Source organism: Syngnathus typhle, linkage group LG5 (genome assembly GCF_033458585.1).
Source record: "Syngnathus typhle isolate RoL2023-S1 ecotype Sweden linkage group LG5, RoL_Styp_1.0, whole genome shotgun sequence".
NCBI lineage: Eukaryota > Metazoa > Chordata > Actinopteri > Syngnathiformes > Syngnathidae > Syngnathus > Syngnathus typhle.
In genome coordinates this window covers 2,362,987-2,379,268 of record NC_083742.1, presented here as the reverse complement: position 1 = coordinate 2,379,268, position 16,282 = coordinate 2,362,987, and the positions used below count along the sequence as shown (strand labels likewise).

At 46.6% G+C, this 16,282-nt stretch overlaps 1 protein-coding gene and 1 long non-coding RNA gene across 2 annotated transcripts; both read left to right on the top strand.

Moving 5' to 3' along the window:
• Window positions 1-443: 443 nt before the first annotated feature.
• LOC133153995 (uncharacterized) lies at window positions 444-7,709 on the top strand. Its single transcript, XR_009714421.1, has 3 exons — window positions 444-1,951; window positions 5,033-5,144; window positions 7,348-7,709. It is a non-coding gene; the product is annotated as an uncharacterized LOC133153995 (long non-coding RNA).
• Window positions 7,710-9,686: 1,977 nt separating this feature from the next.
• On the top strand, window positions 9,687-13,991 carry LOC133153993 (uncharacterized). The gene is made up of 2 exons (XM_061278356.1): window positions 9,687-11,957; window positions 13,112-13,991. Exons 1-2 carry the CDS (start codon window positions 9,848-9,850, stop codon window positions 13,417-13,419), a joined length of 2,418 nt encoding a protein of 805 aa, XP_061134340.1. The 5' UTR covers window positions 9,687-9,847; the 3' UTR covers window positions 13,420-13,991.
• Window positions 13,992-16,282: the final 2,291 nt, after the last annotated feature.

Genomic DNA, 16,282 nt, shown 5'->3' with positions numbered 1-16,282 from the left:
CAGCAGGCCAGGGGCTTCAACCCCATCCTGTTGTATCTTTCACCCCCACTCTCACCCCCACTCTGTTTCTCTGAATAAAAATGCTCCTGCATGAGGCCTGAGAGATCTCATTCGATCATCGCTGAACGCACAGCGACAAATGGACTCTCCACCTGCAGGTGTCTAAAAGGACTTACTTGTCTCCCGTTTGGTTCTTGCAAAACAAGTTAGAGTGATCACCACCCTAACATTTTGGTGCCGAAACCCGGGATCCTCATACCCGCCATCTGGCTGACGGAGGACGACACGCTGTACACCGTCGACGGGCCAGCGTCCATTAGGAGGACCTGGTAAAGAAAGACCTGGGAAGGAAATTCTTCGCTGGGCCACCATCTTAGGTTGGCCTTCGTCTGACAGACGGGATCCGGCAGTGCAACGAACCAGGGGACAAGTAAGTTAAAGCCCTAAAGTTGCGTGATTGTGCTGTGTGAAACGCGTAAAAGGTAGAGGTGCACGGGATATAGCTTAGGTTTAAGTCCCAGGGGAAGAAACAGGCTAAGAAAAGCAGAGCTTCTTTTTCGTTCATCGAAGAAGTGCGTAGATTCTTCTTTGTCTGTTTTTCCAAGCTGAGGGATCTGGCTTGGGTTAGAGTCCCAGTGGAAGGAACGTGCTATGAAACACGGAGCTTCTTTTTTGGTAATCAAAGAAGAGCGTAGATTTTTCTTTGTCCGTTTTTCCGGCCAAAGAACAGCTTGGGTTTAAGTCCCAGTGGAAGGAACGGGCTAAGAAAAGACAGAGTTTCTTTTTCCTAATTGAAAAAGGGCGTATATTCTTTTTTTGTCCATTTTTCCATCCTGGATAGGCATAAAAAATATAAAGCGCTGGAGTTTGTGTGACTGGTAGGATAAATTGACTCTGTCATGTAACATGGAGTGTGGGGAAGGAACAAATGGTGCAAAAAAGTGAGTATGGATTGCTCCCAGGAATAAATTAGCGGGGCCGACATTCCAAATTTTAACAGCAGATGGTGTAAAATCTGAGTTAGGTATTAGTGAGTAAATTGGCAAAGCTGAAATTCCAAAAGATGGGGCCAAATCGTTGCCAGAAGCCAAAATTGAACGTGGTCTGATCAATGGAACACACACGAGGGCACAAAGGTGGTTTTTATTTTCTTTTAATTGTATTTTATTTTACTTGCTTGGCTGAAATATATTCTGTAACCGCTTAAAGCAATATTATCACAGAATTAGACTAAGCTGCCCACCCTTATGAGAATAGGGATGTGTTAAAAAGGGTAGGAAGAGATGAGTTCTTGTTTTCTTTTAATTTTATTTTATTTTCTTTAAATTGTATTTTATTTTAATTGCTTGGCTGGAATGTATTCTGTAACCGCTTAAAGCAATATTATCACAGAATTAGACTAAGCTGCCCACCCTTATGAGAATACGGGTGTGTTGAAAGAAAAGAAAAGAAATCAATTCAAAGGCTTTGATTTATTTTGATTTAATGGTTGACCAAAGTCTGACTTTGAAGTATTGGTTTTATAAAAGGGGAAGTAAAGAAAAGAGGAAGTAGGGTGCTTGCCAGGGGGGTTTCCACAGAATTTCGGTGGAAAGAGTGAAACGGAAATGAGCTGCCCGGAAAAACCGCAGGGGATGAGCGTGGGAAGCTGGACAGTATAGAAGCCGTAGGCGTGGGAAACTGGACAGTATAGAAGCCGTGGGCGTGGGAAACTGGACAGTATAGAGGCCAGCGGAAAAGGGAAGGGCCAGAGAAGTCTATAAAAAGGTCACCTTGGACATCTACGGGGCTCTCTCCTGGACCGCGGTCAGAACGAACAGAAGCCGGTAGGAGTTTCAAGACCTTTTTCCAAAGCCTTCGAGATTTTTGTGTTAGACGCAAGATTGCTGGCACGGATTAACTTGGATTTACTCAAAAGAATTGGACTGGACAACTTTGCTTGAGAAACTAGGTGAGAGGACCGACTCTTTCTGTATTCCCGTGCGGGGAGGGAGACCGTATCGGGTAGTGGGTCCTCCCGTGACCAAAACTAGTTTCTAGATTGGATTTTTAGAGATAGAATCGAATTGATCACTCGACTTTATTTCCACCAAAAAATAACCCCCAATTGGCACCCACCTTTTCCTGTTTTCTGATTTAATTTTTGCAATCAAAATTACTCCAGGATTGAATGATTGTATTTGCAAGGGCATCGGTGAGTGGAATTGTTCAGTTTTTGGAGGATTGTGATTTGTAATTTTATTTCATGTTTCTTCAATAAAGGAGTTGTATATACTCATTTAATTCGTTGTGCGCTAATTTGTATAATTTATGCAGTCGATTGCTGGTCGATGGGAAGATAAGACGATTTATTAACGAGAGATTTTAGAATCGGAGATTAAGGCATTAGATTTATTTCCAAACTCTGTCTTTGCCATACTTCTGCTAATTTGATTTACTTCTGAAAAAAGAGAAGTAGGCTTGCGGCTTTATCAAAAGCGGAACAGGGCCTGAGCCAAAGCATTTAATTTATTCGGACCACGTCAAAGCTACTTTGAATGATTTTGAGGGATTAATTTGCCTTCAGAACTAATTACAGGATAATAGTAATTCGATTAATTCATCTTAACCCGTATTAAATAAAATATTATTCTGTTGGAAACAATCGAAGTTGAGAAAGCACTTTTAGAGTAAGTGTTTATATAAATAACGTTATAATTAGTAAATAATGTATTAAACTTATTCTTAAACACTGTCATTGTCCTACTTCTGCTATTCTGACTTACTCCCGGAAAAAGGGAAGTAGGCTTGCGGCTTTATCGAAAGCGGAACGGGGCCTGAGCCAAAGTACTTAATATACTCGGGCCGCGTCAAAGCCACTTTGGATGATTTTGAGGGATTAATTTGCCCTCAGAATTTATTACAGGAAACAATTGAGTGCGAGGGAGCGCTTTTACGGTTAAGTGTTTATATATATATCGCTGGAATTAGTGATTAAACTATTAAAGTTCTCTTTTCAATCTTATCATTGTCATACTTTAGTCAAGCTGACTTTCCACCGAAAAAAAGGGAAGTAATCTCTTTACTTCCCCAAACCGCGGCCAGAGCGGGGCCATATTAAAAGTTACTTAGGCGAGAGCAGCGCTACGGGGCGCAGTAGACTAACAAATCCCTGAGGCCTTAAAAAAGGCATCTAAAAACATCCGTAACGAAATACCAGCATCAAACCATTGAAGGGAGCCATCAATACGGCGCGGTCATATCGGCGACTTGCCTCGAATTGAGTTACTCGGCTTGCGCGTCGGATGACTTAAGCGGGATTGACGTCGTATAGAAGTTGGGTTGATTCCAAGAGAATTAATTTAACTCAGGTGGTCAGCGGCGGACGAGTCCCTTCGCCCCGGCTTATCGAACCCGTTACTGGGGAGCCGGAGGCACTTTATTGATAAGTGCACGTTTGACAACTCGATAGCAGTTCTAGCATTGATCCACGGCAATAACACAGGCTAGTAATTTGTTGGAAGGTCAATTTAAACCTGCATTGAGGATCCTCAAAGAAAGAAAAGAAAAAAAATCGAAAAAAAATTTGTATATACCTAAAATACCAAGTTAAGATGGGAAATAAAAACGGTAAATCCCTAGCTCTTGATGGAGATGAGAAGTACATGGCGAGTAAATTTCTTAATTGTATGCAATACATGCCGAAGTGGAAGAAAAAGTATGGAGTAGAAGGGAAGTTGAAATTTGAAGTGTGGAAGATAGTGATTGATGTTTTGGAGGAGAGTGTAGATAGGAAAACAAAGGGACTGAAAAAGAAAAGAAAAGAGAGAGAGTTGAATTGTGCTAGACTGTGGTTGAAAGCGTCACAAGAGAGAACAAATCCAAAAGACAAAAGATAGAAAGTTGAAAAGTGATGAAGCTGCGACTATGTTTGTCAGGCCGGAAGACAATGATGCCACAGTACGCAGGCGCACTGTCCCGGCCACGGCTCCAGCTGCTGCTGGAAGTGCAGCTCAAGCAGAGGAGCAAGAGAGACCTTCCGCTCGTGTGCAAAACTTGTATCCACGTTTAACAGACCTGCACCCTCCCCCATATAACAAAAAAAAAATCAGGGTCACATTACTAGAAGTCCTTTACAAACAAGAGGTTTGACCACTGCTGCTAGATTTTCCCAAAATTTGGACAATGTTGATGTGTGCCCAATGATACAGGTGCCAAACCCTATTGTAGGGGAAGGCCAACCTCCACATACGTATGTTTTTCGGCCATGGACTTTGGAAGAGGCAAGAAAAGCAGTTGAAGGGGTTACCCCTGTTGCTGAAGACCCAGATAAATGGGCAGAAGACATGGCTGGAATCATACATTCTAAAGGGAAATGTACTTTCGGCAGTTTGCAAACACATTTGATTAAGGCTGCGTTAGACACAACAATCATATCAATATAATTTCTAGTAGTAGTGTGGTTGCTTAATAAGTGGAAAGGAATGTGCAGGCTACATGAATTTGTTTTCTTCAAACTATTGTGGAACAGGATGTCCAGAAAGGGAGGATATCTCAAGGCCGATGGGGAACGTGAAAAACAACTCGTCTTTGTGGTCCAGACACCTGTGCTGAGCAGGGGAAAACCCAAACGAGGAGGAGATGACCATCGACCAATCACCACACAATATTTTGCATGCTTTAATATTCATATTGTGTTTCTTTAAAACTGGGCAACCCGGAAGAATGTGTCGTCTTTTCTGGTCACGAAGGCACACGTTTGTTTTGTGTTAAGGACCCAAGACCCAGGCGCCTGTATTAGCTTGCTTTATCAGGATTAAACAATTGGTAAATTCGGTCTGATTGATCTACTGGTCTTCTCTTTGACAGAACGAACTCGCAAAATTGTTAGGTGCGCCAGTGTGTGGATTAGAACATAGCAATTCTTGTGTTAAGTGTTGATCACAATTTTGAGTCAGATCAATAGCTAAAATCCGTATCCTAACAATTTCTTGGTGACCCCCGACGTGATGTCAAGAGAAGGGTAATTGACAAACTCGTGGTCTGTATCCAGGTCATCGGACAGTTAGTCTGGGACAGCTGTCTCCCGGTCGGCGAACCGTTAATAAGCGCACAACGTTGAGCTGGTACGACGTCTCCTCAACCCTGAGCTCATCACCGATGAGGTAAGCAGAATACCTGTCACTATATGTGTCTAACAGTGGTTAGAGTGTCCGCCCTGAGACTGGAAGGTTGTGGGTTCACACCCCTGCCGTGTCATACCAAAGACTGTAAAAATGGGACCCATTGCCTCCCTGCTTGGCACTCAGCATTAAGGGTTGGAATTGGGGGTTAGAAGGAGTGGAGCTCTTTACAAGCCCTAGGCTTCGTCTCCCTCCTTGCACAGTTATTGATGTAATAATATGTGCTAAACAATAAACTAACTAACTAAACCATATGTCGAAATTCTGCAAATTGAAAGAGGAAATTTAAGAGGAGACTGTCGTTCAGATCAAATAAGGTGTGGAAGCAATTAGAAACAGTTAAATTCCGTGGTGGGAGTGCGGGCTCCTCTGTTCTTTTAGAAACAGTTAAATTCCATGGTGGGAGTGCGGGCTCCTCTGTTCTTTTAGAAACAGTTAAATTCCGTGGTGGGAGTGCGGGCTCCTCTGTTCTTTTAGAAACAGTTAAATTCCGTGGCGGGAATGCGGACTCCTCTGTTTTACTTCGTCGTGGCGGACAAGGGTGCGGTGACGATCGTATTCAAATAGCTGGGGTGCTTGTGAGATCCCCGAGGAGAAGTGAGGCCTCCTCAAAAAGTATCCGGTGATAACAGTTCCTCCTGTGAGAGATAAGACCGCTAAAATGTCCAAAAAGAGCAACCAAATTGGGGGGAGTGTGTGTGGGGAGAGGAATGAATGGAATGAGGTTGAAGGATTGTATGCTGATGTGGAAGCGCAAATTGTGAGTGGATTTGACCGAAAGGAAGTTGCAAAGGAGCGCATGAAACACAGAAAGGTCTTTGCGAAATTGGAAGCTGACAAATTGTTTCAGGGCTTCCCAACAGCTTGGGTCATGGAACGCCTGGCAAGGCAATTGCAGAAAAAAGAGAGTGTGGTGTTGAGAGGGAAGCTAGACCTAGAGGTTGAGAAAAAAAGCGCCAGCTGGGGCAAGCGCAGGTTGCTAGAGAAGCACATTAGGGAGAAAGAGGAAGAGCGACGCTCTCTGCACAATTTGGCGACAGCTGCAACAGCTTTGTTCGCGACTCAAAAGAAAACTCCCGTAGAACACAGTGAGAGTGAGAGTGAGAGAGGAGCAGAGGAGGTAGAGAAAGTGGTGAAAATAGACGAGGAAAGGAAGGAATACAAGGGCATTTATCCATCTTTGCATGATGTGACACACCCGAGTGCCCCCACACTCGGAGTGACCAATGTTGGCCACCCAACGTCACCCCCGGAGTGATGGCTCCGGTGGTGACGTTGGGTGGCCGGATGGTATTGGATGTTGAGGGCGAAAGCGAAAGGGCAGATCAGAGCATTGTGCAGCTGATTGAACAAGCAGTAAATAAAGAGAGGCGAGCCCCCACTCCTCCAACGTGACGAAAGGAGAAAGTTGGCAGAGACTTAGTGCTGAAAATGAGGAGCTAAAGAAAAAAGTTGATCAAGCTGATGAGCAGCGTAGACTGGAAACGCAGATGTTGAAATGGGCAACAGAGAAAGTGAGACGAGAAGACGCAAAGGGCGAGCGGAGACAGAAAGAGCTTCCACAGTGTGATAGCAGCGAGGGGGAGGGAGAAGATGACGTTGTAATGCAACAGAGGAAAATGTTACAGTACGCAAATCAGGATAGTAGAAAGAGGTACAGGCAGGGAGAGAAAGAGACGCGGAAAGGATACAATTTGCGGAGTGGTCAGGGACAGATGACGCAGACCGAGGGGCAGAAAAATGAATTAATGTGTCCGCTGGTGACCACACCAGGTGGCCAGCACTACGAGCCTATGATGCTCCGCGATGTGACTGCGATGATGGAAAAAATGCCCCCACTTCACAGAGGAGGTAAAGTGTGGCTGAACAAATCTTTGGCTCTGATGAGTGGGCAGAGCTGTACACTCGGTGACATGCGTCAGATATTGGCAGGAGCATGCTCTCTAGTACAATTGCAGGCGATTGAGGAAGCAGCAGGCACAGCGAGACTGGGGAGGGAGGTACCCTCGCCACAAGTAGCAGCGCCCCTGTTTGAAAACATTAAATTGACTTTCCCACAACCCACCGATTTGGCCCCCACTATGTTTCCTTATGATGTGAAAATGTCACCAGCACAACATTATGTAACGTGTTGAAAGTTGGATTGAAACCACAAGTCGCCATCCGGCTCTCTCGCCCGAGGCAGAGGTGCTCTTCCGGACGGCGCTAGTGGATGGACTTCCGCCAGACGTGAAGAAGCAGCTGATGTCAGACCCTGACATTCTGGTTTGTGCCGAAGCACGATTTAAACGTCATCTTTTGTATCACTGCAGAACGTTCACTGAGTCACAAGCTAAAGTTGAGAACGAGACAGACGCATTATCAAAACAGTTGCTGAAATTACAATTGGCAAAGATGCATGGTGAAGCTAAACAGTCAAAATCACAGAAAAAGGAAATGCAAATGTCACAGGCTCCTCAGGTGGTTGGGCGCGGGAGGGGCCAGTTCCGGGGTGGATACAGGGGCCGGGGAGTGAGTGCGCCTGCTTACCAGGGGAGGGCGACATACCAACCCTCTCCGTACAATGCATGTTTCATATGCGGCAAAACCGATCATTGGGTAAAAGGATGCCCACAATATCGACCGCGCGGAGCCGCCAGCCCAGCCGGAGGCCCACCACCCCAACCCGAGGCGCAGATGCAACAGGCAGCAACAGCTCCATCTGGTGGACGGCCCTGGCAACAGCCACAAACACACGGAGGTCAGTACTACCAACATGATGATCTCTGGTGTGGACAATTTGAATAGGGCTGCCCGGGAAGCCAGAGAAGCAGTGGCCCGGCGGAGCCAATGCTTCATGTGACAGTGGAGGGAAAACCTGTGCAGATGCTGGTGGACACTGGAGCAACTTATTCATCAATAAACACTGCCCTACCTGTATCCTCACTGTCAAAGAAAACAACAACGGTGATCACCCAGACGGGGTGTAGACTGTGGCACAAATATATCCATTCTACAGACACTCCGATCAACTTGATGGGGAGGGATTTGCTGTCAGCCGTTGAAGCTAAAATCCTGTGTGGGCCAGAGGGAGTGATTATTCCATTTCCAAATGGTGTCAGCATTCCGTGCTCACAGCAGCTACAACAAGATGGCCAGTGGCTGATGGCGCCCCTACAGGCAGAAGCAGAAACTGCGACCATGTACTGGGCCAGGCTGGAGCCTGAGACGCCTGCTGGTGGCGGCGTGTTCTCGACCTACCTACTGTGGAAGCCCTGGATGTGCTCACTGGCGCCATACCACCCACCTGTTGATCCTTTGCATTGCACTCTATATTATGACCGAAAAAGTGATGATGTTTATCGGGATTTGTTTGAAGAAATTGAAGGGCAGATGTGGGATTTAACTTCATCATGCATTTTGATTGGTAAAGAGGGAGTTGCAGCAGCTACTGAATTAACACCTGAACAAATGCAGTGGTTCAAAAGGACAGAAAAAGGGGTACTGCACATTTCGCTAGCTCTTGCCCCAGGTCATGAAGCCAGACAATTGGGCTCAATGGTCAAACATTTGTTGCTGCAAACCGACTGGCGGAAAACACACATCCCTAATTTCTACTGGTCAGAGTCTCAGAAAGCTTACCAAATTAAACAACCCATGGTAGACTCAGGGCTGCTGGAGATGATGTTGGTAGCTCGCACACATGGCAGGGAATTAACTGATCATGAGGACGCTGAAGTAATGCTCGCGGCCTTGCCCGACACCTTGTGGTCCCAAGGTCCATTTGATGTCGGGTTTTGTCACTCGATGGCCCCTATTGATCTCCAAATGGATGAGACGCAGCCTATCAAACGACCCCAATATCGTTGGCCGAGTGAGGCGAACCAAGGCATGGAAGACACTCTGTGCGGCCTCTGGGACGCAGGGGTGTTGGAAGTGTCATGCTCCAAATGGAACATCCCGTTAAGGCCAGTCCAAAAAGCAGATGGGAAAACATGGCGCATGGCACATGATTTGAGAGCAGTAAATTATGTCACTATAACTCCTGTTCTTCCCGTGCCAGACCCGCACCGAATCCTTGCATCATTGAACCCTGCCTATCAGTGGTTCACCGTGATTGATTTGGCTAATGCCTTCTTCTGCCTCCCACTTTCCCGCTCAGTGCGGCATGTGTTCGCATTCACTTACAAAGGGATGAAATTACAATACACTCGCATGCCGCAGGGATTCAAAAATTCGCCAGGATTGTTCAATCAGGTCCTCAAAGAACTCCTCGAACCATGCCAAATGCCGGATGACACATTGTTGTTGCAATATGTCGATGATTTGTTGATTGCAGCAAAAGACGAGCAGGCGTGTCTTGCAGGAACAAAGAAAGTGTTGTTGTGGTTAGGGGAGAAAGGGTTCAAGTTGTCAAGAAAGAAACTGCAATGCTGTCGCCAACAGGTCACTTTTCTGGGACGTGTGCTGACCCCTAGTGGCCTCGCCATGTCGCCTGAACATAGAAACTCCATCCTCCGGCACCCACGGCCCGCCACCGTCCAGGAGATGCTATTATTCCTGGGGTTGTGCGGCTACAGCAGACATTACATACCCTGTTTTGCCGACAAAACAGGTGTCCTCCGAGCCCTGATCCGCGAACAGGGAGCCAGGAATCTCAAGGCTTGCCTGGTCTGGACACCGAAGGCTGCCGAGGTCTTTGTGTCATGGTACAGGAGCTGGCCTCTGCTGCGGCCTTGGCCACTCCTGACTACACTCTGCCCTTCCATCTAGATGTCTCTATTTCAGGGAAAGTTGTGAATGGAGCTCTGTACCAGAAAATGCAGCATGGACGTGCAGTGTTGATGTATTGCAGCGTCCCCTTGGACAACATTGAGCAACGACAACCCGATTGTTCCAGATATGCGGCTGGCCTGGCGAAGGTCTTACTCAAAACAGCCCACACGGTCATGGGGCATCCAGTCTATGTGTTAACTGATCATGCAGTCTCCTCATTTGTCGCATCGGCAGCGTTCAAATTGACTCCGCTGCGACAAACACGGTTGTTGAAAATATTGACTGCCCCAAATGTCAACTATGTCTATTCCGGAGTGAACATGGCCGATCAATTGTTGGTGGGACCCCATGAGTGTGCATCAAAGGTCCAGACGGTGACGAAAGTCCGACCTGACCTCTATTCCACTCCGCTCGGGCACGGTCGGGTGGTGTTTACAGATGGCTGCTGTTGGAGAGACAGGATGGGCTCCCTCCATGCGGCCGCGGTCGAGTGGAGGGATGGCTCCTTCCAGCCTCTTAAAGTGATGAAGCTCAACACCCACCCATCGGCCCAGGCGGCAGAAGTCTTTGCTCTGGTGTTAGCTTTACGACAATGCAAGGGGGAAGCCGTGACCATCTATTCTGACTCCGCTTATGCGGTGTCGGCGGCTTTAATCGATCTGGTAGGGTGGCTACAGAATGGGTTCACGACGGCCAGAGGCTCGGAGATTGCGCACAAGGATTTGATGTTGCAGTTGTTTGAGGCGTTGAAGTACCCGAGCGAGGTGGCCATTGTCAAAGTGCCTGGTCACTCCAAAGCTGACACCTTAGTGGCTAGGGGGAATCGAGCGGCTGAAGAATTGGCCAAGCAGACGGCCGGGTACGGCGGGGCAGAGGACATGATGGTGTCCCGCAGTCCACTAATAGTGGACGGGGAACACCCCGACTCCTGTTTGCCTCTGTCACTCTCGCATGCCGATCTGTGTGCCGCCCAGGGTGCCACGTCCCCGGAACAAAAATCGGTCTGGCTGGCAGCAAAGGCTGTCAAACGATCAGATGGCTTGTGGGTAGGACCCAAAGGACAGCCAGCTCTTCCGGAGGGAAGGCTGATGTTGGAGATCCTGACACAGGCTCACACACCTTCCCATGTGGGTCCCCATGCCATGATGGTCCATCTTCGAAGTTGGTGGCATCCCAAACTCTCAGATGTGGTCTGGAAATTCGTTGCAGATTGTGAGTCTTGCCAGACGTTCAATGCACGCCCTACGTTGAAGCCTAAACCCGGCCTGTTTCAACTGGCCCCGTGGCCGGGGGCAGAGGTGATCATTGATCTCACCGACATGAATACAAGGGTGAATGGAAAACGCTTTTTGCTTGTGTTGGTTGACGCTTACTCAGGCTGGCCTGAGGCATATCCGTGCTCGAAGGAAAATTCGGCTGCTGTGATCACACATTACATTCCTACCCACGGTTTTCCGGCCTTGATCCGTTCTGACAATGGTACACACTTTAACAACAAAGCCTCGGCCAAGGTGGAATCAATTTTGGGATTGAAGCATCGCTTCGGGTGTGTTTACCATCCTCAGTCACAAGGCCGCGTTGAACGACTTAACCGAACGCTAAAAGAGAAATTGGCCAAACGTATGGCTCAGACAACAATGAATTGGCTACAAGCACTTCCGCTTGCTTTGCTGTCTGTGAGACAATCCGTTAACAGGAGCACTGGATTCGCACCGTTTGAGTTGATGACGGGCCGTCTAATGCCGGGACCAGCGACGACGCTCGTCCCACCAGAGGATGTTCCGGTACCTAATTTGTCTCACACAGCATACTGGTCCTATTTGTCTGCTTTGGTGTCCAGTGTTTCTGCACAGCTTGGAGAGAAATCCGCCGCGGCGGAAGAAGGTGTGTCGGTGGAGAAACAGCGGACCCCCGGTGGAAAGGCCCCTTTCGTGTCTTGGCCAGGACGTCTCACGCGGCCCAACTCGACTTCAAAGGACGCCGGTGGTATCACTACTCACAACTCCGTCCGGCCCCAGAGTTTGTTCCGTCAGGATGAAGGTATTCCTGGTTGGCCGTGTACCGGACCCGGCCAAGAGGGGGGGAACAGAAGGAGTAGGGGAAGCAATACGGAGAAGGAAAGGGGAGGGGCCGAATGTTTTTTCAAAATTTGCGAGATTCATTTTAGGACTGCTATTTGTAAGTTGTATTTTTGTGTGGACAGTGATGATGATTGATGAGACCTTCCAGCAGAAAACGTCCCAGATTCAAATTTCACACACCACAAACAACATCATGTCTGAGCATCATTTAAACATCCGGTCCAAAAGACAAGTGACTCAGACACACCGGGGACACCGCGAACCGGTCCAATCATTTAAATGGGGGATCCAGGTTTGCATCCCTAAAAACGTGACAGTACAAATTGTCATACCGTTTGAAAGTTTGGTGAACGGGCAGATTAGAGGACAGGATTATCGTGATTATGATTGGTATTTGACCAACGACTTGGTAAATAGGGGTTGGAAAGATCTGGTATGGGACACTAAAGATTGGTATAAATCATGGGGGACTAGTGTTCAAGCAAAACAACATCAGCAAATGATAAAAGGGAAAAAAACGCAGACAGGCATCACCTTGTGGGTTAATACTTCACACGATTTACATTTAGGAGGACGCGCAGTAGGGTTTCCAGTTAAACATATATGTGTATGAATACCCGTATTGGCAGATGTTCCTCTGTCAAGGTGAGGATGCCAAACAAGAAGTATCTTTGAGTCCCTCAACAGACCCCCGAATCTTAGCGAAAGCGGTTAGGAGCGTAGATGATTGGTTTAGGGTCACTACGGGAGTCACCGCTGTAAACAATAATTGGCTTTTGATGGCGGAACAAGCTGCTAATGCAACTGGTGAAGATTGTGTGGTCTGTCTCGAAGCAAGAGTAGTGTTAAAAGTTGTTCCAGCTGCAATAGAATCAGCATGTGTTTTACAGGTGTTGACCCGGTCCAGGACCAGTGGCGACTGTTTGATTTATAATGATATTTTCCCAGTCGTGGGCTTGGAGAAAAGAAAGCCCATTTTTGATAGCCATGTGACTCAGCAAAATATGACATGTTTAAAGTTAAAGGGAAACGGCATAAGTATTGGGACAATAGATCACACATGGTGCAGGATAAATTTGTCTCTGAATGTCCCCTCTCCTCTCTCTCGTGCAGACCTCTGGTTGTGGTGTGGTGACAACAAATTATATGATCGCTTGCCGAAGAATGCATCAGGTATCTGTGCCCTTGTGTCTTTGATAATGCCTGTGGTGGTTGTCCCCATTGAAATACAGAATCTCAATTGGAACATGGAGTTCCCACTGGTGGGGCTCCTGAGGCGAGCCAAAAGAGACGTTTTGCCCCCATGGTTGAGCAACAACAATCCAACATATATTGACGCTATAGGAGTGCCCCGGGGTGTGCCAGATGAGTATAAACTCGTTAATCAAGTGGCCTCGGGATTCGAAAGTATTTTCTTATGAATCACCCCCAATAAAAATGTTGACCGTATTAATTACGTTCATTACAATGTCCAACGACTGGGTAATTATACAGCTGAATCATTTGTAGCGGTCCATGAACAATTGGCCGCGACGTCATTGATGTCGTTCCAAAATAGAATTGCGTTGGACATGCTATTGGCTAAGGAACATGGTGTGTGCGGAATGTTTGGTGATGCATGTTGTACTTTCATCCCCAACAACACGGCACCAGGGGGCCGACTGACCCAGCCGTTGGAAGGACTAAGGACACTGAACAAAAAGATGAAAGATCATTCAGGTGTACGCACCGATATTTGGTACGATTGGATGAAAACGTTCGGAAACCGGAAAGGCCTCATCATGTCTGTGCTTGTTGCTGTGGCTATTTTTACTACAATAATGATTTTATGCGGTTGTTGCTGTATTCCATGTATTAGATCACTCACTGTTCGGTTGATCGAGAAAACCGCTGGCCCGTTGTCGCCGAATGGCCAATATACCCTGCTGACTCAGCATGAGCCGCGGGGGGAAGAAAGGACCGACAGTGTGCTGGTCGCTGCTTGCTAGAGTAACGGGTGAGGTCATGAGAGGGAATAAAGGGAAATGTACTTTCGGCAGTTTGCAAACACATTTGATTAAGGCTGCGTTAGACACATATAATCATATCAATATAATTTCTAGTAGTAGTGTGGTTGCTTAATAAGTGGAAAAGAATGTGCAGGCTACATGAATTTGTTTTCTTCAAAGTATTGTGGAACAGGATGTTCAGAAAGGGAGGATATCTCAAGGCCGATGGGGAGCGTGGAAAACAACTCGTCTTTGTGGTCCAGACACCTGTGCTGAGCAGGGGGAAACCCAAACGAGGAGGAGATGACCATCGACCAATCACCACACAATATTTTGTATGCTTTAATATTCATATTGTGTTTCTTTAAAACTGGGCAACCCGGAAGAATGTGTCGTCTTTTCTGGTCACGAAGGCACACGATTTTTTGTGTTAAGGACCCAAGACCCAGGCGCCTGTATTAGCTTGCTTTGTCAGGATTAAACAATTGGTAAATTCGGTCTGATTGGTCTACTGGTCTTCTCTTTGACAGAACGAACTCTCAAAATTGTTAGGTGCGCTAGTGTGTGGATTAGAACATAGCAATTCTTGTGTTAAGTGTTGATCACAATTTGGAGTCAGATCAATAGCTAAAATCCGTATCCTAACAATTCCTATAGACTGAATGGGCATGAAGCAGGAGAAGCTGCAATGTCTTCTTTGGGAAAAGACTGGGCAAAGGTTAGAGGTCATTATACAGGTAGAAATAATCAAGGGCCCTTTCCCTATCCCGTTGAGGGAAATCAATTGGTAGGGGAGTATGCAGCACAATGGAATGATCTTGTGCAAAGAGTGAGAACTATATTTCGAAGACGAGCGAATTATGGTCATTTGGCAGGAATTAAACAGAAGCCTGGGGAAGATACTGATGATTTTCGCTTAAGATTTGAAAAAAAATTCAGGGTGCATAGTGGCATCCCATTCAATGATGCAGCTGAGAGTGCTTATCAGCAACAGCTTAAAAATGCGCTCCTTACTAATTTCCGCCCTGAAATAGGCAACTGGGTGAGGAAACATTTGGTGGAAGTAGATATTGCAAGTGTGACAACAACTATGCAATGGGCCAGACATGCTGAAAAAGTGATCAAAAGAGGCAAAAGTTCTGATGTATTTCATCTAGACAATGATGATGATGTTGACCTAGATGAAGATACAACAGTCTTCTTCCATGGGTCCCAGCGGGCCAGAGGAAGAGGTAGAGGCCAACAAGGTAGTAGAGTTTTTGTGATACCGCAGCTTGTAAAACCGTAATAAAAACTAAAGTCCCTAATCTAAAGGCCTCCTAAAATACTATTTGGGTGAAATCTGCTGATGGGCAGGAACACAAGGAGAGTATCTCCAATCCAGTTGTAGTGAGAAATGATGAAACGGGAGTCATAGCTTCAGTCTCGATTGTTCTATCCCCAAAATGTCCCATAAACCTGGTGGGACGAGATCTGATGACTCGGTTGGGAATTGCAATAATTCCAGTAAAGGATGGCATGCGAGCATGTAGAGTGAGAGATGTAGACTCATGTGCTGCACAGGCAGGTGAGCGGATTTGCTGTTTTTATGACATCTCTGCTGAACAGAATCCCAAGCTACCAGGCAATTTGCTGAGTGAAGCCCGAAAACAATTGACGCAACCTGAATCAGAAATGACTTGTAATCAATTACATGTCACCATGAATATTCTCACTGATCCACAAGATGACTATATTGAAAGTTTTCTCAGTGACAAGGAAGTAACTTTAACAATCACTGCTCTGTACACTGATCACAGGTCATTTGCAGCTGCTGCTGTGCTCCTGCCCGCTCCTCAGGAAGACAAACACAAGTTGTCGACTGTACCTCACGTTTCATTGACCTCACAGTATAACATGGGCCGATGTGGGTTCCCGGATTAAACTTGCTGGATCTGTCACTGATTATGAGGACAAAGGTGATGGTTTGAGCTACAGTACCAGTTGTGATATGTGGAAGCAAACTGTGCGTGAAGTAGCTGTTGGTAGGGCATGACTAACTAGTTAACGTTTGTTTGAATGAAAAGAAGCAGGGGGAATTGGCTGGGCTGTAGGACTGTTAACATCCATTCCGCCAGTGCAGATCAAAACAAGATCAGAGTGGCGTCCAAGAGTTAAGCAATATCCTTTAAAACAGAAGGCAATAAACGGGATTGCCCCTGTTATAAATGATCTTTTGTCAGGAGGATTCATTAGGAAGTGCTCTGTTAGGGTGGTGCTCACTCTAACTTATTTTGCGAGAACCACACAGGAGTCA

Excerpts from the sequence above, each read along its gene's own strand:
- LOC133153993 (XM_061278356.1), top strand. The coding sequence starts at position 9,848 with ATGGTACAGGAGCTGGCCTCTGCTGCGGCCTTGGCCACTCCTGACTAC. Across the intron at positions 11,958-13,111 it reads TTTGTTCCGTCAGGATGAAG|ACCTCTGGTTGTGGTGTGGT; the intron begins GTATTCCTGGTT and ends TCTCTCGTGCAG.